Source organism: Tursiops truncatus, chromosome 6, assembly GCF_011762595.2.
Source record: "Tursiops truncatus isolate mTurTru1 chromosome 6, mTurTru1.mat.Y, whole genome shotgun sequence".
In the NCBI taxonomy this organism is placed as follows: domain Eukaryota; kingdom Metazoa; phylum Chordata; class Mammalia; order Artiodactyla; family Delphinidae; genus Tursiops; species Tursiops truncatus.
The window spans coordinates 14,215,111-14,241,224 of NC_047039.1; the positions used below are offsets into that span (position 1 = coordinate 14,215,111).

A 26,114-nucleotide genomic window follows, 5' to 3' on the forward strand; every position below is an offset into this window, starting at 1 on the left:
TGTATAGGAAAGCAAGAGATTTCTGTGCATTAATTTTGTATCCTGCAACTTTACCAAATTCATTGATTAGTTCTAGTAGTTTTCTGGTGGCATCTTTAGGATTCTCTATGTATAGTATCATATCATCTGCAAACAGTGACAGCTTTACTTCTTCTTTTCTTATTTGGATTCCTTTTATTTCTTTTTCTTCTCTGATTGCCATGGCTAGGACTTCCAAAACCATGTTGAGTAGTAGTGTGAGAGTGGACATCCTTGTCTTGTTCCTCATCTTAGAGGAAATGCTTTCATTTTTTCACCATTGAGAATGATGTTTGCTGTGGGTTTGTTGTATATGGCCTTTATTATGTTGAGGTAGGTTCCCTCTATGCCCAGTTTCTGGAGAGTTTTTATCATAAATGGGTGTTGAATTTTGTCTAAAGCTTTTTCTGCACCTATTGAGATGATCATATGGCTTTTAACCTTCAATTTGTTAATATGGTGTATCACATTGATTGATTTCCATATATTGAAGAATCCTTGAATCTCTGGGATAAATCCCACTTGATCATGGTGTATGATCCTTTTAATGTGTTGTTGGATTCTGTTTGCTTGTATTTTGTTGAGGCTTTTTGCATCTATATTCATCAGTGATATTGGTCTGTAATTTTCTTTTTTTGTAGCATCTTTGTCTGTTTTGGTATCAGGGTGATGGTGGCCACATAGAATGAGTTTGGGAGTTTCCCTTCCTGTGCAATTTTTTGGAAGCATTTGAGAAGGATGGGTGTTAGCTCTTCTCTAAATGTTTGATAGAATTCACCTGTGAAGCCATCTGGTCCTGGACTTTTGTTTGTTGGAAGATTTTAAATCACAGTTTCAATTTCGTTGCTTGTGATTGGTCTGTTCATATTTTCTGTTTCTTCCTGGTTCATTCTTAGAAGGTTATAGCTTTCTAAGAATTTGTCCATTTCTTCCAGGTTGTCCATTTTATTGGCATAGAGTTGCTTGTAGTAGTCTCTTAGGATGCTTTGTATTTCTGCAGTGTCTGTTGTAACTTCTTTTTCATTTCTAATTTTATTGATTTGAGCCTCTGCTTCTTTTGCTTGATGAGTCTGGCTAATGGTTTATCAATTTTATCTTCTCAAAGAACCAGCTTTTAGTTTTATTGATCCTTGCTGTTGTTTTCTTTGTTTCTATTTCATTTATTTCTGCTCTGATCTGTATGATTTCTTTCCTTCTGCTAGCTTTGGGTTTTCTTTGTTCTTCTTTCTCTAGTTCCTTTAGGTGTAAGGTTAGATTGCTTGAGATTTTTCTTGTTTCTTGAGGTAGGCTTGTATTGCTATAAACTTCCCTCTTTGAACTGCTTTTGCTGCATCCCATAGGTTTTGGATTGTCGTGTTTTCTCTGTCATTTGTCTCTAGGTATTTTTTGATTTCCTCTTTGATTTCTTCAGTGATCTCTTGGTTATTTAGTAACGTATTGTTTAGCCTCCATGTGTTTGTGTTTTTTACGTTTTTTTCCTTGTAATTCATTTCTAATCTCATAGTGATGTGGTCAGAAAAGATGCTTGATATGATTTCAGTTTTCTTAAATTTACTGAGGCTTGATTTGTGTCCCAAGATGTGATCTGTGTTGGAGAATGTTTCGTGCACACTTGAGAAGAAAGTGTAATCTGCTGTTTTTGGATGGAATGTCCTATAAATATCAATTAAATCTATCTGGTTTGTTGTGTCATTTAAAGTTTCTGTTTCCTTATTTATTTTCATTTTGGATGATCTGTCCAGTGGTGTAAGTGAGGTGTTAAAGTCTCCCACTATTATTGTGTTACTGTCGATTTCCTCTTTTATAGCTGTTAGCAGTTGCCTTATGTACTGAGGTGCTCCTATGTTGGGTGCATATATATTTATAGTTGCTATATCTTCTTCTTGGATTGATCCCTTGATCATTATGTAGTGTCCTTCCTTGTCTCTTCTAACATTCTTTGTTTTAAAGTCTATTTTATCTGATATGAGTACTGCTACTCCAGCTTTCTTTTGATTTCCATTTGCATGGAATATCTTTTTCCATCCCCTCACTTTCAGTCTGTATGTGTCCCTAGGTCTGAAGTGGGTCTCTTTTAGACAGCATATATATGAGTTTTGTTTTTGTGTCCATTCAGCGAGCCTGTGTCTTTTAGTTGGAGCATTTAATCCTTTCACCTTTAAGATAATTATCAATATGTATGTTCCTATGACCATTTTCTTAATTGTTTTGGGTTTGTTTTTGTAGATCCTTTTCTTCTCTTGTGTTTCCGACTTAGAGAAGTTCCTTTAGCATTTGTTGTAGAGCTGGTTTGGTGGTGCTGAATTCTCTTAGCTTTTGCTTGTCTGTAAAGCTTTTGATTTCTCCATGGAATCTGAATGAGATCCTTGCCGGGTGAAGTAATCTTGGTTGTAGGTTCTTCCCTTTCATCACTTTAAGTATATCATGCCACTCCCTTCTGGCTTGTAGAGTTTCTGCTGAGAAATCAGCTGTTAACCTTACGGGAGTTCCCTTGTATGTTATTTGTCATTTTTCCCTTGCTGCTTTCAATGATTTTTCTTTGTCTTTAATTCTTGCCATTTCGATTACTATGTGTCTTGGTGTGTTTCTCCTTGGGTTTATCCTGTGTCGGACTCTCTGTGCTTCCTGGACTTGTGTGGCTATTTCCTTTACCATGTTACGGAATTTTTCGACTATAATCTCTTCAGATATTTTCTCTGGTCGTTTCTCTTTCTCTTCTCCTTCTGGGACCCCTATAATGCAAATTTTGTTGCATTTAATGTTGTCCCAGAGGCCTCTTAGGCTGTCTTCATTTCTTTTCATTCTTTTTCTTTATTCTGTTCCATAGCAGTGAACTCCACCACTCTCTCTTCCAGGTCACTTATCCGTTCTTCTGCCTCAGTTTTTCTGCTATTGATTCCTTCTAGTGTATTTTTCATTTGTTACTGTATTGTTCCTCTCTGTTTGTTTGTTCTTTAATTCTTCTAGGTCTTTGTTAAACATTTCTTGCACCTTCTTGGTCTTTGCCTCCATTCCTTCTCTGAGGTCCTGGATCATCTTCACTATCATTATTCTGAATTCTTTTTCTGGAAGGTTGCCTATCTCCACTTCATTTAGTTGTTTTTCTGGGGTTTTATCTTGTTCCTTCATCTGGTACATAGCCCTCTGCCCTTTCATCTTGTCTGTCTTTCTGTGAATGTGATTTTTGTTCCACAGGCTGCAGGATTATAGTTCTTCTTGCTTCTGCTGTCTGCCCTCTGGTGGATGAGGCTATCTAAGAGGCTTGTGCAAGTTTCCTGATGGGAGGGACTGGTGGTGGGTAGAGCTGTGTGTTGCTCTGTTGGGCAGAGCTCAGTAAAACTTTAATCCGTTTGCTGATGCGTGGGGCTGGGTTCCCTCCCTGTTGGTTGTTTGGCCTGAAGCGACCCAACACTGGAGCATCCTCAGGCTCTTTGGTGGGGCTAATGGCAGACTCTGGGAGGGCTCATGCCAAGGAGTACTTCCCAGAACTTCTGCTGCCAGTGTCCTTGTCCCCGCGGTGAGCCACAGCTGCCCCTGGGCTCTTCAGGAGACCCTCCAACACTAGCAGGTAGGTCTGGTTCAGTCTCCTATGGGGTCACTGCTCCTTCCCCTGGGTCCCGATGTGCACACTACTTTGTGTGTGCCCTTCAAGAGTGGAGTGTCTGTTTCCCTCAGTCCTGTCAAAGTCCTGCAGTCAAATCCCGCTAGCCTTCAAAGTCTAATTCTCTCAGAATTCCTCCTCCAGTTGCTGGACCCCCAGGTTGGTAAGCCTGACATTGGGCTCAGAACCTTCACTCCAGTGGGTGGACTTCTGTGGAATTGTTATCCAGTTTGTGAGTCACCCACCCAGTGCTTATGGGATTTGATTTTATTGTGATTGTGCCCCTCCTACCATCCCATTGTGGTTTCTCCTTTGTCTTTGGATGTGGGGTATCTTTTTTGGTGAGTTCCAGTGTCTTCCTGTCGATGATTGCTCAGCAGTTAGCTGTGATGCCGGTGCTCTCGCAAGAGGAAGTGAGAGCAAGTCCTTCTTCTCCGCCATCTTGAACCAATCTCAGAAGATCATTTCTTTTCCTTTCCTGGGCAGCCTAAAGACTGCAGAAGATAATGATATCTAAATCTAAGTCCCTCTTCAGAGAGAGCATCACACACATTTCTGAGATCAAACTAATCTCCAGCTACTTTGCCGGGTGGACCTGAAGAAGCATGTTCCAGAGTCAGGACCTCAGATTTCTTCTTTTTTTAAAAAAATGTCACCTTTCCCGGGCCATCATCATAAACTTTTATATCAAGAGGCTGATCCTGATAAAGTGAGGAATGGAAAAGTTTAAATATGGGATGAGAATGATTTTTAAATGCTGGAGGATTTGCCTAAAATCATTCATGTTTTTCTATCCAGCAAGTCCTTTTTTTGAGTCCTTTTGGAATGACGACAGACCTTTGAATATTTTCTTCCCTCTAATCATTACTTCAAAGAACCTGGAGAAGGTGTGAAAAATGAAATTGATATCTGTTGCTTCATGGCCAAAACCCAGGCCCACCCACTGCTCTTCGTTGGGCAACCCCTTTCTAGATCAAAGTCGCGTTCCCCAGGAATAAACTCTTAGGTCGTTCACCGGCGACCTGTTATGTTGTTGTTACATTGGTGCCTGACTGTTACCCACTCCAGCCTCAAAACTGGAATGGGTGACAGTTCAGATCATGCTTTTAGTCTGAGCCCCGTTTACAGCTGTATGTCTGGGGACCACTTATCATTAGTTTCCTTGTCTATAAAATAATCGTTGTCATAGAACTTTGCAGTGGACATCCCAGGAGAAGTGTGTAAAGGTCTAGCAGGTGCCTGGAGTCTGAAAGGGTGCAGTACAGATACCCTCTCTTTCCTTACCTGTGAAAGGTGACCACTCATCTGGGGCATTTTTTTATTATTATTAAAGCAAGGAAAAACGCTTCATCAGAGGGTTCTGCCTCTTTATTGATGCCTGCCACCCCGTGACCCATCAGCTGCTAAGTGTCAATAATTCTGCTGGTTTTCCTTCCCTGAACACAGATGGTGGAGGCAGCATCAGACAGTTCCCAAGGCATGCTAAACTGAACTAAAACATCACCCAGGGAGAGCCCCGTTCTGTTGAGAAAGCATCGTCCAGAACCTGAAGTAGTTGTAAAACACAGAAAAGATTCCAGGATCACAAGCACCCCCTAGGGAGTGGCCAGGAGAACGGCAAAAGGTATTAAAGCCTCAGCTGTATCCCCAGACACAGCTCTCTGTGGACAGCAGCATCTCAACTAGGGTAAATCAGCTAAATCGTGAGGTGACTCTGCTGCCTGGCTTCCCTTTTCTTTCCTTGCTGTGTTAACCCATGAATCACTGTCCCTGAGGCTGCAAAGGGTGGGAAGTTTGGTGGATGGAAAATGAGAATGGGAGTGAGATATCTTAATTTCCTTTCCAGGAGTCTGAATTTGGGGGAGTCTCTGCTTTTTCCCTATAATATAATCAAAAGTATATTTACACCAGCAGCGTGGGAGTGATTGAAAGCGTACTCTTTGGAGTTAGACTTCCTGGGTTGATGTCCTGACTATGTAATTGAATCAGCTGTCTCTCTTTCGGTGGATTATTTGACTTTTGACCTTGATTTTCTCAAACTATAAAATGAGAATAATAATATTAGTTCACTCAGAATTGTTTTAATTTTAAAATGAAATTATACATATGGAGTGCTTAGAATAATGCTTAACAAAGAGTGTGCACTCAGTAAATGCCGTACTTGCTCTCCTTGTAGCAAATTGCTGGTATCCATGGCAAGAACACTGGGTTTTACATTCAGTTATCTAAGATTCTCTAAGACAGCTCTGGCATAATTTCTTCTGAGCTAGCACTCGGGTGACGCTGAAGACATCTTTTTCTAGGTCTTTCATTCCTGGAGACCTCTGAGGTTTAAAGTTATATGTATCTTCTTTCCTTAGCAATCAATATCCATTACGTATAGCTCACGGTTACCACTTTTCCTGGAGAAAGATGCTAATGGATTCTGTCAAGGCCATGAGGCAGCCACTTCCTTACAGAACGGCTTTTGAGTTTCTTAAAAGCCTGACCTTCAGTTAGAAAGTGATCAGGAAGCTTCCAGTGAGCTCAGGAGTCTAATCAATGTTTCTCAGTCTTTGGTGATGATCAGTTGTCATCAAGGGTCCACCAAAAAGTCATGTCACACAGGCTGTGGCTTTTCCTGACATTTTCTATCCATTAGGTGTCCCTGGAAAAGGGGGAGCTCTTCAAGTTTCCATGGCAGAAGTGGCTAATCTGCCGGCCTTCTAAAAAATAAGGACACAGATAATACAAAATTTAAAAACAAAAGCAAAACCTCACAGGCGTCTTCAGGAGACTGGGTTATTTGGGACTATTGACAGGTCAGCTTCAAGAAGACTGGATTGCAGAACTGAGAATAAATAGTATTTGTCTTTCCAATTTAAAATCTCCAATCATAGCTTTCAGGCTGCCAGCCCAGCTCCCCTTTTGTTCAGTGATAATGATCCCTATTTTTCTACCTCAACCCATGACCCTGGCAGACAGGAAGTTGTGTCTGGCTAAATTCACAGAGTTACCTCCTTAATAATCAAGAACAGGACTTTAATACATTTCTTAGTACGTTTATTTAAAGTCATGATTTTGACGGCCTGGTGTTGTCTGACAAAGGGATGAAATGGTCCAACAAGCTGCCCGCTTACAGGAGATTTAGTTTCCTATGTCGCCACCTAGTGACCATTCTAAGAACTTCATTGATGGGTTGTCAGGTACAGACAGACCTGCCACATATATATGCACGTTTATAAGGAGGTTATTACCTTTCTTTAGAATATATTTCCCAGTTTTAGCACATGTGTGTGCTAAAATGTGTGGATTTTTTTAAATTCCACAATCTCGTGTCAGTACAGATGCTTTGAGAAAGAGGCAAATTGGGTATATGGAGCTGGTTGATATTTGAGAATACAGTCATCCCTTTGTAATCATGAGCTCTGCATGCAGGGATTCAACCAACTGAGGATGAAAAAATATTTTTTAAAAAATTCACAACTTTCCAAAAAGCAAAACTTGAACTTGCCATATCCCAGCCACTATTTACATAGCATTTACATTTTATTTACAACTATTTACAAAGCTACTATTTTCATTGTATTGGGTATTACAAGTAATCTAGAAATGACTTAAAGTATACTGGGAGGATATGCTTAGGTTATATGCAGATACTTTGCCGTTTTATGTAAGAGACTTGAGCTTGGGAGGAGTTTTCTTTGGGGGGCCCTGGAGCCAATCCTCCACAGATACCGAGGCAGGACTGTAATGGATGCTATTGGCAATGCTGGTTTTGTCTTGTTTTCGTTTGGGTCACCATCACTGCATTCCTGGCAGAAATGATGTAAAAATATACTTGAGATTCCTTGGCACTGTAGCATTTAGACAATATATTATAACAAATATGGATTCTGATTTATTTTTTTTGGAGACTTTTTTTTTTTTTTTGCGGTACGCGGGCCTCTCACTGTTGTGGCCTCTCCCGTTGCGGAGCACAGGCTCTGGATGCGCAGGCTCAGCGGCCACGGCTCACGGGCCCAGCTGCTCCGCGGCATGTGGGATCTTCCCGGACCGGGGCAGGAACCCATGTCCCCTGCATCGGCAGGCGGACTCTCAACCACTGCGCCACCAGGGAAGCCCTGGAGAATTTTTTAAAGTGATTTTGTGTGAAGTTAAACTGCAGAATCTATCCCCCAACTGCCCTCCACCCCCTGCAATGTACAGCTACTCACGTCTCTGCTCAGTTTGACTTCTTTTTATATTTTACTGATTTCTGTGGGTTTCCCTGGTTCTGTATCACTCACAGGTCAGAGGTTTGGGCAGCAGTTTGCTCAAATTCTGGGAGCCAATATACCTTTGGCCCTCTGCCTTTGATCTGTGCCTGGGCTGGGGAGCATCGTCAAAGTTCAGCTGGGTTTCACTCATGCCTTGGATTTTCCTCTGTGGTGCTCTCTCAGGTACTCACCCCCCAGGTGGGGGTGGGATGGTGTTGGGGGCTTGTCAAACCTGCCATGCTTCTCTCATGCCCATACCCGCCTCTTCCCATTTCAGGTCAGTCCACTCTCGCCCTCCCTATGACTAAACCTCAGCCTAACTAAGATGCATCTTTGTCCTGTTTGTTTTCTGTCGGCGCTTTTGCTGATCAGTCGTTTGACTTCCTGCTCACCAACCCAAACCAGCCCACTGAATGTCCTTAAAAAATGTAAATACAAAGTTATATAAAAGGTCTTGGAAGGAGCAGTGCATGTGATGGGCCCTGAAGCCCCAGCTTCATGAGCTTGCCGATAAATCTGCCTCTGTCCAGGGCAGAGGGCACATGACCCAGCTGTAAGCACAGCCCAGCATCCCAAGACACAATATCCCAGACCCGTAGCAAGCTCCGTCTAAGTTGAGGCAAGTACTAGCATCAGGAAGGGTTATTTATTCGTGGCAGGGCAGCAAGGCACTTACGGGGCTGAGGTGGGAGGCAGAGGTGCTCGGACAGTAGGTCTAGCAGGTACGTCCATTCCCACCAGGAGTTCTGTCAGTGCCTGTGGGTTCAAGGGAAAGGATTCAAACCCTGGGAGGTGACAAGAGCTAGAAATATCAAGGCTATGAAATCATAACTGGCTCCATAACCAGGGACAGAACTGGGCCTACAAGGGGCCCACTAGTAGGGGATGGCTGTGAAAATGCTTCCTAATCTGTTGACAATATTGGAAGAAGAAGATCCCTAAGAAATAGAGCAGAGAGAGGCAGCATTTGAAAGGACTGTAGGTAAAGTCTCTAAGGCCCAGGTTGAGTAGTATGGGCAAGCATGGTGAATACCACCTGAAATTAAAAAGAGGCTCGATTGTCAGAAGGCCCTTGGGGTTATTTGAAAAACAGGGAAGCAGATTAGAAGACTAGAGTGATTATCTAGGCAGGAAGCAATGAAGCAGGAGGACGTAGGGAATTCCAGACATATTTATAACTGGAGAGAAGAAATTTGAAAAATAAGAAATCACTAGAAATTGGTAGTTAGCTGAATGTGGAGCCCAAGACAGAGGACATGAGTGACGTCCTCGGAAAGGACACCATGAGGGGAGTTTTCTGAAAGAGATATGGGAACAATAAAAAAAAAAAAAATCAAGAAAATGATTCTATTAAAGGGGGAATATCACCAAAATGTACATTGTTCATCAACACGTATTGTTCAGGCAAATATGGATATGTGAACATCCCTTCATTTTGTCTTTTAAAAAAAAATTGTTTATAGTTGATTTACAGTGTTGTGTTAGTTTCAAGTGTACAGCAAAGTGAATCATTTATACATATACATATATCCACTCTTCTTTAGATTCTTTTCCCATATAGGTCATTACAGAGTATTGAGTAGAGTTCCCTGTGCTATACAATAGGTCCTTATTAGTTATATGTTTTGTATATAGTAGTGTGTGCATCTCAATCCCAGTCTCCCAATTTAACCCTCCCCCTGACCCCTGCTTCCCCCTGCTTCCCCTGCCAACCATAAGTTTGTTTTCTACATCTGTGACTCTTTGTTCTGTAAATAAGTTCATTTGTACCATTTTTTTTTTAGATTCCACATATAAGCAATATTATATGATATTTGTCTTGGACATGAGGATTATTTGTTTGCTTTAATGAGGCTAGTGTATATGATATGGAATTTCTCTTTTCTCAAAAATTTACATAAAATATTTCAATTAGTATATTTTGCATTAAGCATGCCTTTATCGGTATTGTTTCTTTCTTTCTTTCTTTTTACATATAAAGATTTATTTTAATCAGGTTAAGTATTCATCATCTCTTTTTTAAGTGTTCGACTTACCCTGTGGAGGATACGCAGGAGACAGGCACTTTTGTGGAGGCCAGAGCACGGAGGCAGACTCTGTATCTCCTACCCAGACCAGACTCATGTCACTCTGGAAAATGGGACAAATTAAATCTATAACACCTATCAATATATACTGTGAAACGTTGTTTCATTACCACAGGCTGGTAAATGCCCTCGGTGCATGAATTCATTGCCCATCCAAGGTGCCAGTTTTGTTTCTTAAAGGAATAGCTTTGATTAGAAAAACAGATGCTTTTTGAAAGCACACTGGGTACAAAGTGCTGAGTCACTGCTGTCCTTTGCTGATTTCACTCACTCTCCCATCAACCAGTCAGCAGAGCCACAGAAATTCACCAAGAACCATCCACTTTCTTCTTTGATTTGCAGTCTTTATTTCATTGAATCAGAAAATTTGCAGTTAGCCCTTGAAAACTTTATTTCAGTAAGTGAAAAAATAATTGCAGATAGCTTTAGCAGTTAACAAAAAAGAAAATAGAGAACCCATGAGAACACTTTGAGGAGCCCCCATATAAGAAGGAGCTGAAATCATTCCCAGGACAATCCCGCGCATCACCGTCAACTGACAGGAAGGGAAGGAAACAGTGCAGAAATCGCACAGGAAGTGCTCAAACCCGTATATTGTAAGGATCTCAAAAGTCCTTCGTGGGAATTGTCTTTCTTCTCTGCTGGAGTCAATTTTCTGAAATTTTTGTAATGCTCTGACTTTTCTGTCACGTTCTTAAGGAATTCTAAAAAATAAGGGATTTTGAATTAACTTCTAGTCATTTAGAATTAACAGGAGCATTTCATGTCCTCTTTGGCTGCCACCACAAGTTTAAGAAGGATTTTTGTAGTTAAAGTGACTATTCTTTTCCCTCTTTCACTGTCTACCTTTTAATTAACTAGTGGAATCTGATGTTTCCTGCACAGATTTCCTTGGCATCTCTACAGGAGAGAAGTTTATTTAAGCCATAATTAATGGTAATTATGTCAGGTTCAAATTAAGATAAGTACTTTTATGTTCCCAAAGAAATAACCTGTTATAAGAGATGTTTTACTTCTTAGACTCAGCGTTGTAATTTACTATCCTCTAAGTTTTGACTCTTCTTTTTTTTTTAAGTAATTAGATTAATATTTTGTAAGAAAATCCTAGAGCAAGAAGAGTATTTTTTGTATTAAGCTAAGGAGCATTTGAAAAATGGTAGATTTTTTTGGTAGACTATGTCTATGCCATTCTACAGGTAAATATTACAGAAGATGTTGTTTCTCTTCACCGTTTTCTGTCTGGATAAAAAACATTGGAAAAACTACCAGAAATATGTGTAGCAAACATCTAGGGAAGGTTAAGACGATCTTGCATCCGGAATCCTCAGCCTAGCCTTGCACGGCCGTTTTGGATATCCAATTTCAAGCTCTAAATAAAAAGCGATGGTTAAAAGTAGATTGTTTTCTGCAAAATCTATAAGCATGTTATATTTCATTTATATCTACTAATTACAGTAACCTTCCTGGATTCTGTTGTACTTCATTTATTCACATTCTCCCAGATCGCCTTAGCCATGGCTAATTAAGCCGTCATTATAAAATAAAATCAACAAGCCTATCACAAAAGAAAGAAAATCATTTTATTTTTCAATACAAGAAGCCAGTTTGCTTGCACTAAGGAGCATCTCTTTCTACTCCCCAGTATGAGACAGGTTCATCCTTGTGGAGTGGAGGGACCATTAGAAAAGTCTTGTCTTCTCCATCCCAACAGGGAAAGTGTATTGGGCAGTAGTTCTAGTAAGAATGCTTTCTTGGGGAAAGCTTCACATTAACCCAGTACATTGCAGGGACTCAACAAAAGTCACTGAATGGATGAATGAAGGAATGAAAACAAAAACTCTGAATGCTCATTTTGTCTCCCTTTGGCAAAAATCACAATTTTTTGATAAATATTCTGACATCAGACCTAATAATTCAAAAGTGAAATCATTCCTGGGGCATAGTCAGTTATTGATTTGTAAGTGAAAACTTGGACAAAGTAATCATGAAAAAAACTGTTCCATTAGAAAGGATACCTCTTCTATGATTACCAGTACTGTTATGTCCTTTAAAATACCTCATGAGAACCCATGGGTATGTATACTCTATCCAAGAAAAGTTTGAGAAAGAAATTTTGTTTTTGTTGTTATTTCTAAAATGTATTCAGACTCTGACACTGTTGAATTCTAGCTTGCTCCTTCAGTCAGGTTGAAAACTCTTGGACTAAAACATGCACTGCTGAATTATCAGTTAGAAATTTAAGCATATCAGGGGAAACAATTTCAACCTTCCTAATCTTTTGATAAGAACAGAGGATCTCTCCAATCAATGAGTAGACAAAGAACACAAAAGGAGGCTAGCATTTGAAAAATCTGTGTCAGGAACCAAACCAGATTTCACACACAGGCACACATACACATGAGCACATATACACACAGACCACCTCTTTTTGATCCATGAAAAACCTAAGACTGTAAATCGCTAGGGAATGGAGGGGTTGGGGGTGGGGTGAGGCAATGATAGTTCAGGATAAGTGACGTTTTATCAGAAGCCAGGTTTCCTTGTTATCCTGATTGTAACTCTCTCCAACAATATATTTGGTAAGATTGCCAAACATTTTTCAAGTACTAGAGCTTTCCTTCAAAAAACATCTCAGTTGAAATCCCAGTAAAACCAATTTATAAAAAGGGACCGTGCTGGTGGAGCAGGGCATGGGGAGATATGCTCATTCTGTGCCACGCTGACTATACAGCACGTTCTGAGACCCTTTTGTGTGACAGGCAGATTCTGTGGAGCCACAGACTGAACACTACCTTAATCACACCCTTCTGGCCATTGAACAATGCGTAATGAGAATTGCTGAGTTTACAAAGATGTAGTTGAGAGTCTCGGTGATTTCGGCGTCCAGTTCTGAATAGGAAGTGTTCTGTGTGACCTTGAGGATACAGGTGTAGATAAAGGTACAGGGGCTCTTAGAAACCTGGTAATATCTCTTTTTTGGCTCCGTGTCTCTCGTGCATGTGTGGGCTGATTTAGCTAATTTGTTTCTTTCTCATCAATATTTATTCAGGGAAGACATCTCCTCAGTTAGCGGAAAGCCCTCTCCTGATCAAGGCCTCTCTGGAAGCTGTCATTGGGTTTGACCCCTGAGAACCAGGGCTGGGACCAGGGCGAGGTGAGCGAGGCATTTGTCCCAGGAGCAGCATTTAAGGGGTACAAACAAACTCTGTGATCACAATCAATAATACGTTAATGTGTTGTTTTTAAAAAAAAAAATCAGAACTAATTCCCAAGAATTCATGATGAGCACAGTCAGTATTTTAAATATGACGGTATCTGACTGTGTGCTTACAAGAGTCACTGTGCTCGTTATCACCCTAATCCCAGCCCTGCTGAGAAGTAGGACGTTCCTGTTTCTGCCTCAAGTCAGAGAGCCATGTTATACTGTTGGAAATTTTCAAGGGACCAATGAGTGGTTAAGAGGTACCAAGATTATTAGTGAAATGTACACAGACCAGCACAACCAACAGAAAAGAGCCAAGGGACCGTACCAGCGTGATGCAGTGCGGACTCAAGAAACTGGTTGACATCTCTCCGAGGACTCTGCAGTTCTTGGCTGACGAAAAGAGATACTCTTAACCTGCAGTTAGGGCTCAAACAACTATGACTGTTTTCCGAGCCTACAAAATACATTTGCTAGTCGTCTCTAGGATACAGTCCTAGTAAATGTACAGATATTGAAACACACAGAGACCATATCTTGCCTAGGTTGTTCTCTTGTGATGGATGAGTCTAACAACTTATCTGTACATCAAGCATACATATAAGAGTGGGAGTTTCTTTACATGTTATGATATGAGTAGTTCAAGGTCAGTCTGTTAACTTCCAAATCTTAGAGTCTCTAATTGTCTGCATGCCTGAAATTCCACAACCAGGCACATCCCTTTGGACCTTGGAGGTCTGTGAGGATTTCCAGAACTTACTATTGTAATGCAGATGTACCCTGCGAAGTTACCCTTTTTGAAGTGCTTTCTTTTAAACACCCCCCCCCCCCCCCCCCCCCCCCCCCCCCCCCGCCCCGTGGACATTAATACAACCAGGCAGTATGGTTCAGTGGAAACAGGACCTAGGAGAGGCACTGGGTACCAGACAGAAAAGCTAACCAAATATCATTAATGTAACTGGGAAAGGACACCAAACACAGATCTTTTCCAAACCACAATTTTGCTGAGAACTGGCCTTTGATGGGTAACTAATGTATCAGACAGGAGTCAGCTAAATCATTATTATTCATATAATTTTATGACAAATAATACAAAAAACCTAAACAAGAGATTCAAGGACCCAAACTGTCCTATACAATCTGTATTTATAATATATTATGCTATATGGTTAATTAAATTCGTTCATATATTTAACAAATATTTATTAAGCTCTACTTCTAAGTTCCCCCATTTAACTAAAAATCCAAAAAGCCCTTAAGGATTTTGTATTCAATATAAATATGCCCCAGGCTCTATTTGAACCTCTGATGACTATCTATCATTGATCATACGCTCAGGCTAACTTCACCTGAATCCGTTCTCTGGGAGTGCAACTGTTTTGCACATTAATTTAAAGAAAATGTAATTAGGGAAGTTACTGTGACAGTGCATGAGGCATAGTAGACACTTAACACATATTAAGTGCTAAATATATACCAGACACGGTGCTAAGTGCATTTACATTCAGTTTCTTATTTAAACCTGATATTAGCATCCTGTGTTCTCATATCAGAAAATCTCAGTGTAAGCTTAAAAAATTATTACACAATATTTTCCTTTCATTTGCGCGGACAATGTAGACTTGTTGATTTGGGTCACCACTGGCATAATAAAATGTATGATTGGATAAAAATGATCAACCATCATATTACCAGAGAAAGGGTAACTATACAGACATAAGTAAGAGAAGTTCAGTAAAAGCCTTTCTACTATAATGTCATATATGTGTTCCTGGGGGTAGGGTGGGAGCTTGTTCTGTAATATTGTACAGTAAAAAGCACGGGGCTTTTGGGACATGAAGAGTTGGGGTAAAGCATTCAGAATCTCTGGAGACGTGGAGCAAGATTACCACTAACCAAAAAAAAAAAAAAAATCCTAATTTTAAAATACTAGCACCATTATATTTTCATTGGCATTTGCATCTAACAAGGATCAGTTCATACTTCCTTCAAAACTTAGGTCCTAGTGGGCAGTTTCATCGGTATAATCTTATCGCAAATTCTTTCCTCACTGGTTAACTTTTTTAAAAGGAATGCTTTTGTAGCTTCCTAACCAGCACTCACATTTTTTTTTTTTTTCCCACTGAATCAAATGCTTTGGAAATCATAGCTGTTGTTAAAGGTGCTGAACAAGCCACTGCTTGCAGGGACTTTTACAGGATTGTCACCTTTTTTATTAGGTTTTCATATATTGCTATGGGTGTCATTTTAATAAACTTTTCTTTTAATGTAAAAGATACACAAAGAAATGTACAAACAGAAAGTATGAGGTGGGTGAATTTTTAAAAATGAGCACCTATGGGTAACCGAACCCCACCCAGATCAAAACATAAAACTTTAACCGTTCCCTCTGAAAATCTTCCCTGTGGTACGACTACCCTGACTTCTAATACCATAGAGTAATTTTGTCAGTTTGAATTTATATAAGTTGAATCATACAGTTTGCTTTTAGGTTCGGTGTGTTGTCTAAGAGTGTGTGACAGTAAGATATCACATACAATAGTATGTTGTAAATGTCAGTAGTTTGTTCGTTTTTCCTTCTCTGTAGCGTTATTGGACATTCGTATTATTTTCACTTTTTGCAAATAATGCTGTTGGAACATTATTGTTGATGTTTTCCGATATACACATGTACACATTTCTGTTCGGTGTGTTCATAATGACAGGAATTGCTGGATTACAGTGAATGTGTATGATCACGTTTAGGGTATAGTATGAATTTTACCTATTGGTTGTACCATTTAAAGTTTCATTAGCTTTTATGAGAGTTTTTACTCTCTATATCCCCACTAATAATTGGCATTGTTGCCCTTATTCATTTTTAGTCATTTCTTGGGAAAATACAATACAGATAAAAAACACACACAAAACAGATTCATGGCTTAATGAACCATTTAAGGTAAATATCCTTGCAATCACTGCACTGATTAAGGAATAAAACTTTGCCATTTCAAGTTTCCTATCATTACTGTCACCCACTTCCTCCCCCCAAATTAGCCACTTTCCCAACTTATAATAGTGACCTCCTCCTTGCATGTGATTATACTTTTACCCCCGAATATTTATCTCTTAACACTATCATTTAGTCTTGTACATTTTAAATTTTTTACGAGAAAAAGATTTTTCCCAGTATTTTTCTCATACTGATCTCTAATAGAATTTTATTTTGAGAACATATTTTGTATGACCCCAATTCTTTTAAATTTATTAAGATTTGTTTCATATCCCAGAATATGGTTTATGCTTGTACATTTTTCCAGTCATGCACAAATTAGTATTTTATTTAACCATTCTGCTCTGAAATAGTGTCTTGGTATGTTTGAGTCCTGCCGTCCTCTCCTTCCCCACCTGTCAACGGAAGGTTATTGGTGTGGAATCAGGTTAGACCATTCTGCATTTCCCACCTCACTTAGCTTAGGGATAGTTCCACTTCAAACATACATACAACTACTTTTTAAATTGATTAACTAGTGCGAATGATATTTTCTTACATGTAGGGGGTGAATACCAGGTAAGATGGACTCAGTCCTTGTCTGCTGCTCATCACCAAAGTATCCTTTATTCTCCACTCCTAGGGTTTCTCTCGGTGGGCTGTCAAGAAAGGAATTGAATGTTGATACCAGCTAAAGTATGAGGTAAGCCAGTGGTTAATATTAAATCATCTTGGAGATTTTTTAAAGACTGATACTCATGTTACACTCTATAACAATTAAATCTGATGGAGGAATCAAATTTAGTATTTTTTTTAAATCTCCTTTTAAAAAAAAATTGGAGTATAGTTGCTTTACAGTGTTGTGTTAGTTTCTGCTGTGTAGCAAGGTGAATCAGCCACGCGTATAGAAATATCCCCTCTTCCTTGGATTGCCTTCCCATTTAGGTCACCACAGAGCATTGGGTAGAGTTCTCTGTGCTGTACAGTCTGTTCTCATTAGTTATCTATTTTATACATAGTAGTATATGTATGTCAATCCTAAATCCCTTTTGATTCCAGTGTGCAGCAAAGTTTGGGAGTCACTGGGATAAACATTTCAATGAGAGCAAAGTGTGTAAAAGCCTGACTTATTACTAATCTACTTGGCCTTCAGTAAGAGGCTTATACTTTTCTCCCATCTCTATGGCCATAAAGCTTACATAGTCTCAGTCATGGTCCCCTTCAACACAGAGAGAATACAGACATACCTTTGAACTTGCTTCAACTTTAATACATTTTTTGTAACGAATTAATACTATGACAACCACGACACCAATAATAACCAGGATGAGCCCAACCACCAGGATGGAGATATCTGTAACATTAAGACACATGAACTTCAGCCAGGACATCAACTTTAGGACGATGGAATATTAACACTTAACTGAGCTGTTACAATTCTGCTTATTCCTTCCTTAAAGGGCTTTAATTCTCCCTCCACCAGTTATTTTTTTAAATAAAGTAAAAGACCAAAACATTGCACAAATTATTATCTGTATTAACAATTAACACTCCACCCAAGATTCCATTGTGTTTAAGGGAATCACAGTCAGCAGGAAAAGTTGGATTGTCAGTTATTGACTATAGAAAAGGCCTTACTGTGTTACGGGTTCTTAGAAGAACTCATCCAAATTTAACTAGAAGGAGATACGTTCATTCTAAAAAGAAATTTTAGTAAATTCAAACTTGGGTATTTAAATATCCAATGTACCAAGAAGACCATACAAATCCATACAGAAATACAACATATGTGCAGTGGACTTAGAATATAAGCAAAAAGCATTCTCACTGGTGAGGCTTTTGATATATGAAGGATATTATATTAATCTAGGATGCTCACTGGTAACATTTAAGGTTTCCTCCCATTCCGCAGATGCCTGTACTGCCTCACACTGGCACTCAAGTTCACCATCATCCACCTGGAAGAGCCGTAAATCATAATTCATCAAAGGACTGAGGTAAGTTGTGTTTTGAAGCTCATTTAGCTTAGTGCCAGCTCTACATCAAACACACACACCCAAAAACACACACACCCACGCACTCATGAACTTTTTATTGATTAATTAACTAAACATACCAAAATCAACGTTGGGAAAAATAAGCAAACAAAATACAAGGAGCAGCTGTCTTTGAAGATGGCCTTGGAACAAGAGAATGATCCTGACAAATTCAGAACCAGATGAGCCAGGTAGTTTGACTTATTTTTCCAGAAGCCATAAATCTTATTAAATGAACAGCCCGGCTAGAGCTGGACATGTCATAGCCAAAGAGGAGACTCTAACTAGGCTTAGTAACAGTGAGATAATATTAATGTGGGAAAAGAGTGATGGCATAATGTTTAGTTCATCAAAGAGCATTGTGTAATGGTTAAGAACACACACTCTTTCTGTCCTGAATTCTCAGCTTTTCCTTGCGCATACCATCAGTGCGACTGGTTCGCCATCTCTAAAAGTGGGCATAGAAATAGTACTTATCTTTTAATGTTGTTATGAAGCTTTTAAGATTTAATGTATATGTAAAATAATTGAAAGAGTACAACTCTATATACGTGTTACTGATTAATTTGGCTTAGGAAAGATGTTACCCACACATGCAAACTGCTAGGTACTGCTAGTATTGAACAGTGTTAAATGAGTGAAAAAAATTGCTTTTATTGTTTTTCTCAAAAGCTTTAGGCTAATGTTGATATTGGTGTAATTTAACTGTAAGTGAAATTATGATAGATCCAATGTTAAACTTCAGGTTTAAACTTCATTCATATGTAAGCTCCTGGGTTTCTAGATTACCAGTCCAATGATAAGACATATACTTGCAACACTGGCATTATCTATGTATAATACTTGGTTTGGCTTTTGGATCAATATTATTGATGATACATGAAAAAAATGGATCCCAAATGCGTATTTTATTTAAAAATCACTATACGTACGTATATACATACATACATACACGCTCATACGCACACCTGCACTTATACATGGGCTCAGGAATGAAGTCTTGTGTAAATAAATGACTGGTAAGACACTAATTTTAAAAGGAGTCAAACCTTACAGAATTTTCATTGCACTGAGAGGAGCAGTTGGTTGAATTGTAGGCCTGTGCAGTAGTCACACATTCACCATTGCTGCACACCTAGAAATGAAGTCACCAAGATGAATTAGAATTACTTGCTCTTAGAATTTGCATCATTTGTTCTGTTGTGAAAAACCACATGTAGAATCTTCTGTGGAAGAAGAAATCTTCTATAAATATTCAATGGTTATTTGAAATGTGTACTGCACATTCAAATACTGTTGTATACAAACATTAATTATTATAATGCCTATGTCCTTATTAATTCTTCAAATGTTAATCTATCAAAGATTCCACCATTGTAATTGCAGCAATTTCTTCTATTCCTTCTATGAGGTTTTTTTCTGATTTGATAAGGATCTATGATCGTTTATTTCACAGTTGCTGGTTGGGCATTTTGTCAAAATCAATTAATCTTCTTATTTATACTTATTACTTTCGTTTTAAATTATGCTCGTTTTGGGGGGTAGGTTTTATGACCAAATTACTGTTGTTGTGTTGCTTGTGGTTATTGCCTGGCTTATCTTAGCTCATTTATTTGTCAACTGTTATTTTTAGTTTTACCTGTTTCTTTAGAAAAAAAGCTTACATCTGGAAATGTTTTTCCAACTCTATTGAGGTATAATTAACAATTAAAAATTGTATATATTTAAAGTGTATATCGTGATGACTTTAGGTACTCTTATACATTGTGAGGTGACCACAAACAACCTAATTAACCCACCCATCACGTCAAATAGTTACTTTTTTTGTGATAACACCTAAGATCTACTTCTCAGAAAATTTCAGGTACACATTACGGTATTATTAACTATAGTCACCATGCTTTACATTAGATCTCCAAAAGTTATTCATTTTATAACAGAGAGTTTGTATCCTTTAACCAATGTCTCTCTGTTTTCCCTACCCCTCGTCCTCAGCAACCATCATTCTCCTTCCTGCTACTGTGACTTTAATTTTTTTAGATTCCACATATAAGTGAGATCATACAGTATTTGTCTTTCTGTGTCTGGCTTATTTTGCTTAGCATAAGTGAAATATCCAAGTTCATCCATGTTGTTAAAAAGGATTTCTATTTTTTAAGGCTAAATAATATTCATATATATATATATATATATATATATAAAGTCACATATATGTGTATATAATCACATTTTCATTATCCATTCACCTGTCCAAGGACATTTAAATTGTTTCCATTGGCTATTGTGAATAATGTTGCAGTGAATACGAAAGTGCAGATATCACTTCAATTTAAATTCATTTTCCAGTTGGCTGGAGTACTTGACTATTCTTCTTTTCAGAAAATAAATGCTGTCTAATTTTACTGTATATTATCTTAATCATAAGGTTGTGCGGGTGTTGTTCTATTACTTTACACTCTGAATAATAGCTTGGTTATATATATGGTTTTAGGGTCACCATATTTCTGTTTCCCAAAACTGTGGATTTTGCTGCATTATCTTCCGGCATTTTTTGTTGGGGATACATACGATGGTAACTTGATAATTTTTCCTATTGAAAAATAATACTTGCCTTCTTTTGTGCTCATAGAACATTTTCTTTATTGTTGACTTCATGGTATGAAGATAAGTCTAAATGCTCATTTATTTTTATGATTTTTTCCCGGTACTGAGTTTTTACTTTATTCATTCCTAAGCTCAGGGACATTGTTGAGTATTATTTCCTTAATTACATTTTTTTACCTCTATTCTGTTTCCTTTATCTAGAATTCCTATTAACACTGTATCAGGTTTGCTTTTATTCATTTTCTTCTATTTTAAAAAATTTCCTTATCTTATTTTTCTGTGTTAAGAAGTTTAGCTTCCAATTTCCTTTTTTTTTTTTCCCCTGGAGTTTCTATTCCATGGCTTACTGCAGAAATTGCATATAAACAGGCAATCACGATTCATTTTGCACTTTGAAGGCAGTGCTTCTTGATTTCAAATTATATCATTTTTATAGATTTAATATCCTTCTAAATAGTATAAAATATAAATTTAACTTATTTCTATAGGATTTTCGTCTTTTTAAAAATGCATCTGTTTCATAGGAGACTATCATCTTTGATATCTCACACTGGTCTCCTTTGTTCACTGTACTGAATTCTCTTATGTCTGTTGTTTATCTTCTTTCCTTATGCTTTTAGAATGGGTTTTCTATATACATGATTAAACAGTGAGAAACATTGTTTTAAAACCCACGTAGACCTCACTTCAGGTATTTCAGGCTCAACTAAAGGAAAATACTGAGATGTATTTTATTTTGATTTTGCTGTTCTGTATGTTTAATAAAGAGATAACTACAGAGACAGTTTTTGAGCAATTCTTCTCTGGTAGAGAATGAAAGAATTAACTAATTTCCTCTCTTTCTTCTCTTCTCTCCTCTACTCTCATTCTCTCTGCAGTCTACTATCTTTCTCTCTTACTGTTTCTCGTCTTTTACTTTTCATCTTTTTTTCTTATCTATGTTGTAAGTTCTATAGTATAACTAAGGAAAAGGGCACCCAGGGGTAATGGGATATGTTTGTCCTCTTTTCCCATGCCAAATTAAAATTTACCCAGAAAGAATAACTACTAAGAGAAACTAGAATGTTTTTAGGCATTTAAAGTTCCTCAAGTCTAAAAAATAGTATCTCAGAATAAATATGAAAATGACAAATTCTGTCAGTAGTGTCCTTGTGATACCTCTACAGACTAGCGTTTGCTATGCATAGATTCCCTCAATAGGAATTGGTTCAAGAATTGGTACCATTGTGAGTGGCGCACTTCTGTACTAAGATTTCTCTAGAAGGAATTAGGCACTCAATGTGGTGGTACATGGTCGTGATGTGTTTGCACAATCACGAAGTGTTCCTTAATAACTGCTCCCCTATCAACTTCTTGGCTTAATTCCTGCCATTCTGTGAAAGGGATGTCGTACGTTTCCTTTGTACCTCTGGCTGATTTTCCTTACCTGAAGTGAGTAGAAAATTATTCGATATTTTCTTCAAACCAATGCCTCATATACTCTATCTTACTGAACGTCCTTGAACTTTCTAGTTTGTGGTTGGTACACATACCCAAATTTTCACAGCTATTAACTCCTCGCCATTTTTATGTTTATTTAGTCTTTCAGTGGGAAACTGTATAATTAAATCTATGGACTTGAAATAGAGGTCTCTATGAAATTATTAAATTCTGATTCTGCTTTTACATGCTGAATTTTTACTTTCCAATTCATTTATCTATCTCATTATATGAATGATACTGTAATGCTTGTGGATGGCAGTGTCAGGGGGTGGTGCATATCACAGAAACTGCTCAACTTCAAAATTGCTGATTTTCTCTACAGCGTTATATTTTTTCAAATATTCTTTTGTTTATAAACCTTGATGAGATGGCTACTGTTTTTAGTTTACATTCTCACGTTTTCATCTTGGAGTGATAAAGCCTTTCCAATCAGGCTTCACTCTACCTGTTCAATTTAATTTTTTGCCATTTCACTCGGAGTGCCAGTCACTCTGAAATTGTCAGCTACCTGTCTATGCCATACACTTGTACCTTTGCGTATTATGTAGGTATATTTCTTTTTAAAAAGTCTTTTCTCATCTTCTGTGTGTTGAAAAATGTTGTTCATAAAGTCAAAGGTGAAATGTTGCTCATTTAATGGCATCAGAAGATGCCACTCTGTGTTCTACAAGTAAAGTCAGTCACTTCCTTTGGACTCGTGCACATTGATCACATCACCATGAAAACAGTTGAGTTAGATTGTAGTGATACACTTAATTTAATCTACGAAATTCTCAAGTACACTCATCTTTACATCAAGTGTGTCCTGCACAGACACTGGCACCATAGTATGTGCCCAGTAAATATGTCTGAATGAATAAAATAAATGAAGATTCTATGGCTACTTCATAGTCAAATGAATTTTTTAAAAAAATCAGTCTGTAATTTTATTGAGCATCTACTGTAAGACACTAATTAAGCACATTTATAATATTTTCATAATTTGTATAACAAATATTAAGCAAAATGAATATTTACTATAGTGTTATTGCTACTCTGCTCAATTAAAAAAAATACTGCAGAGTTTTTTTCTGTGTTCCCATATATAAGCCCTCTGGAACCATTTATAGGATCCAATGAGGTTTTAAGTGACTGGACAAGCAGTTTTAATAAAACAAAGGGCCCTCATCTTACCAGTCCATCTCCACATTTTGTTCCAGGAGCAACCAGGCCAAAATCCTTAGAATCGTGGTATAAAAAAAAAGTTTTGCATTCAGTGGCATTCTGCTTCAGAGCCTTCTTAAGGTGATAGATCTTTTCTTCTCCAAGGACAGAAGAATGCTGCCCACCTGTGCAGAATATCTTTCCACATTTGATACCTCTGAAGGAAAGGAAGAGTATTCTCACACTTGGGACCAGAAATACAATAGAACTTTAGAGACTAGGTTGGAAGTGAAGTGGCCCGGTCATGTTTTTCTAAACCAGGCTTGTCAGAGAGGAGAGGCTGGGTAAACTGTTGGACCCTGTTTCCTGACCCTGGAAACTGAGATGAGTAGACAAAGATGTAAAATGATTGTATTTCTTTATGATATCTATGTAATTCTCATAAAGCAATATTAGCTCAAGTTTACAGGAGAATATTTCTTATTAGTAATTTGAATTAGCATAACTTGAATCAGGATATTAAGATTTCCTTCTTACTCTTTCTTGCGTGGAGCACATCAGTTGATTCTCACAACAAATCTATGAAGTTGCTATCATTATAACCCCCCCCTACAGATTAGGCCGCAATTGGAAGTGAGAGAAGTTAAGCTACTGCCCATTTTTAGGATTATATTTAGAAGCAAAGTTGAACTTGATTCTAGGTTTTTATTATTGTTGTTTTCAGTCCAGATCCTGTTTGGGGGCACACAGAAAGCCTTGCCAAATGTCAGAAACAAACCCAGAAGTGGGGGTCAGCACATGCTTTTTAAAAATCAGATCTAACATCCAATTGTCCCATTCTGTCTTCAACTTCAGCGTCTACCTTTCTTTCTTCTGATGGCTTTCCTTCTTTTTTCCTCTTCTCCCCTTTTCTACTTATTTTCGCCCTCCTTCTGTTTGCTTCTTTCTCTCTTTTTTTTGTAGCTTCTTTTCCTCCCTTTCTTCCTAAGAATCTTAAATCTTTCCCATCTTTCCTCCTTGTGTTCCATGACTTTCAGTTACAAAATACAGAACATAAATGCCTGTTAATTCCATCAGGGATGTGTGCTCTCTCCCTTCTTGCTTCCCTTTCTTCCTAATCTCCTCAGTAAAAACAGGCTGGCAGCTGTCAGAACAAGAGCTGTTCTGATTTTGCAAAACACTCTGAGAGGGCACGTACTTTTCTTCACAAGGAATTAATACGTGTTTCGTGTGTTTGCAGTATCCAAATTTATTTCCAATTTTATTCATCTTGTAGCAGATATCAGAACTGTCTTTTGCCTCTGGGACCCAAAAATGGTATGATAAAAGTAAAACATTGAAAGCATGAATATGACAAATCATAAAATGCCTTACTTTTCTAATATAATTGAAATTTCAGTGTCATGTAGCAGTGAAGCAGAATGGGACAACTAAATAACTTAAAAACTATCCTATTGCCTCGGGAGGATATTTTAGGAAGGAATATGAATATAAAAAAGAAAGAAACATACCTTAACCCACATACCGAGCTAGTCAATTAATATTAGAGGTAAAGTCAATGAATATGAAAGGTATTATTCAGAAAGGTGCCAGGTAATACCTGCCACAAATGGCATTATCTCCAATCTTGTCCCCAGATTCCTAAGGGACAGTAACAGAAATAACGGCTGTTATCTTTATCAATCATTCACTGTAATTGTCTCTCGCCTTTATCAAACACTTCAGAGCACTGATCATCCCGGGTGGGACAATTCCCCATGAAGCAGTAGCCTTTTGCATTCTTGCAAGGAAATCCATTTATTTGGAATTGGTCCTTAGGACACCCGGAAGAGTGGCCAGTACACATCTCAGGAAAATCACACTCATCTTTTGCTGGTCTGCATATAGACGCTGCTTTTTTCAACTGTTGAAGAAAAATGAATAGATTGAATCTTGGACATCCATAGGTTAGGAAAGGTTCAGTAAGTAGGAGGAAGTAAGGAGGTTGACCCATTTAATTTATCTAAAAAAGTTTTAAGGATGGATCATGACTTCCCTCTCCACTCCACTGAGAATTATTAGCATTCTTGGTTTTTATGTGATTTTAGGAACGACAAGTTGGTGTTTTTGAAATTTGGTATTAGAGCAGCACTGAGAAGAGTTGGAATGGACATAAAATGGAGAAATGAAGCATATGTTTTGTTCATCTTGCCTTCTTCATCCCTTTAGTACATGCCTTTCTCACACCCCACCCCACCGTACACGCGCAGCTGGGAACGCCTGACTCTAATGAGGAATCACCACTCCCAATAAATCAGATCTTTTCAGATGAACTAAAAACATACCCAGGCTCTCACTGCTGGAGGGCACGACATGGAAATATTCTCTCTCATTCAGCCATTCAATATGCATTTAATTTGTGCTGGGTTTTGGAAAAACTTGGAGATGAATAAAACACACTTCCTTTCCTTTGTCAGTTCGCAATCTAGTGGCGTGAAATAAGTGTCAATAAACCCTTAGACAGAGGCATTTGGACTTTTGGTCATCTTTCCTAGGAATATATCTCCAGCTACTAGTCACTGTCACTTTCCAATTCCAGGATAACCCTTTTCCCTTTCAGTTCACTGTTGTTGGGATGCCATTTTCCCCCTCAGCTGAGGTCAAATAGGTTGGTAATGATCGACAAAAAAAGCAAGAATCATGTTAGCCGTATAACTCCACTCCTAAAAGTCCAAGCACTGCTTACCTGCTTC

General features: G+C 38.2%; 1 protein-coding gene across 1 annotated transcript in view; it reads right to left on the reverse strand.

Moving 5' to 3' along the window:
• Window positions 1-8,130: 8,130 nt before the first annotated feature.
• Window positions 8,131-26,114, reverse strand: part of ADAM7 (ADAM metallopeptidase domain 7) — a 47,769-nt gene continuing 29,785 nt past the window's right edge. The window contains 11 exon segments of the mRNA XM_019941396.1: window positions 8,131-8,275; window positions 8,534-8,642; window positions 9,894-9,987; window positions 16,677-16,776; window positions 17,365-17,384; window positions 17,386-17,471; window positions 17,997-18,075; window positions 19,208-19,288; window positions 23,413-23,599; window positions 24,581-24,683; window positions 25,090-25,285. Of these exon segments, the coding sequence (XP_019796955.1) occupies window positions 8,131-8,275; window positions 8,534-8,642; window positions 9,894-9,987; window positions 16,677-16,776; window positions 17,365-17,384; window positions 17,386-17,471; window positions 17,997-18,075; window positions 19,208-19,288; window positions 23,413-23,599; window positions 24,581-24,683; window positions 25,090-25,285 (1,200 nt within the window).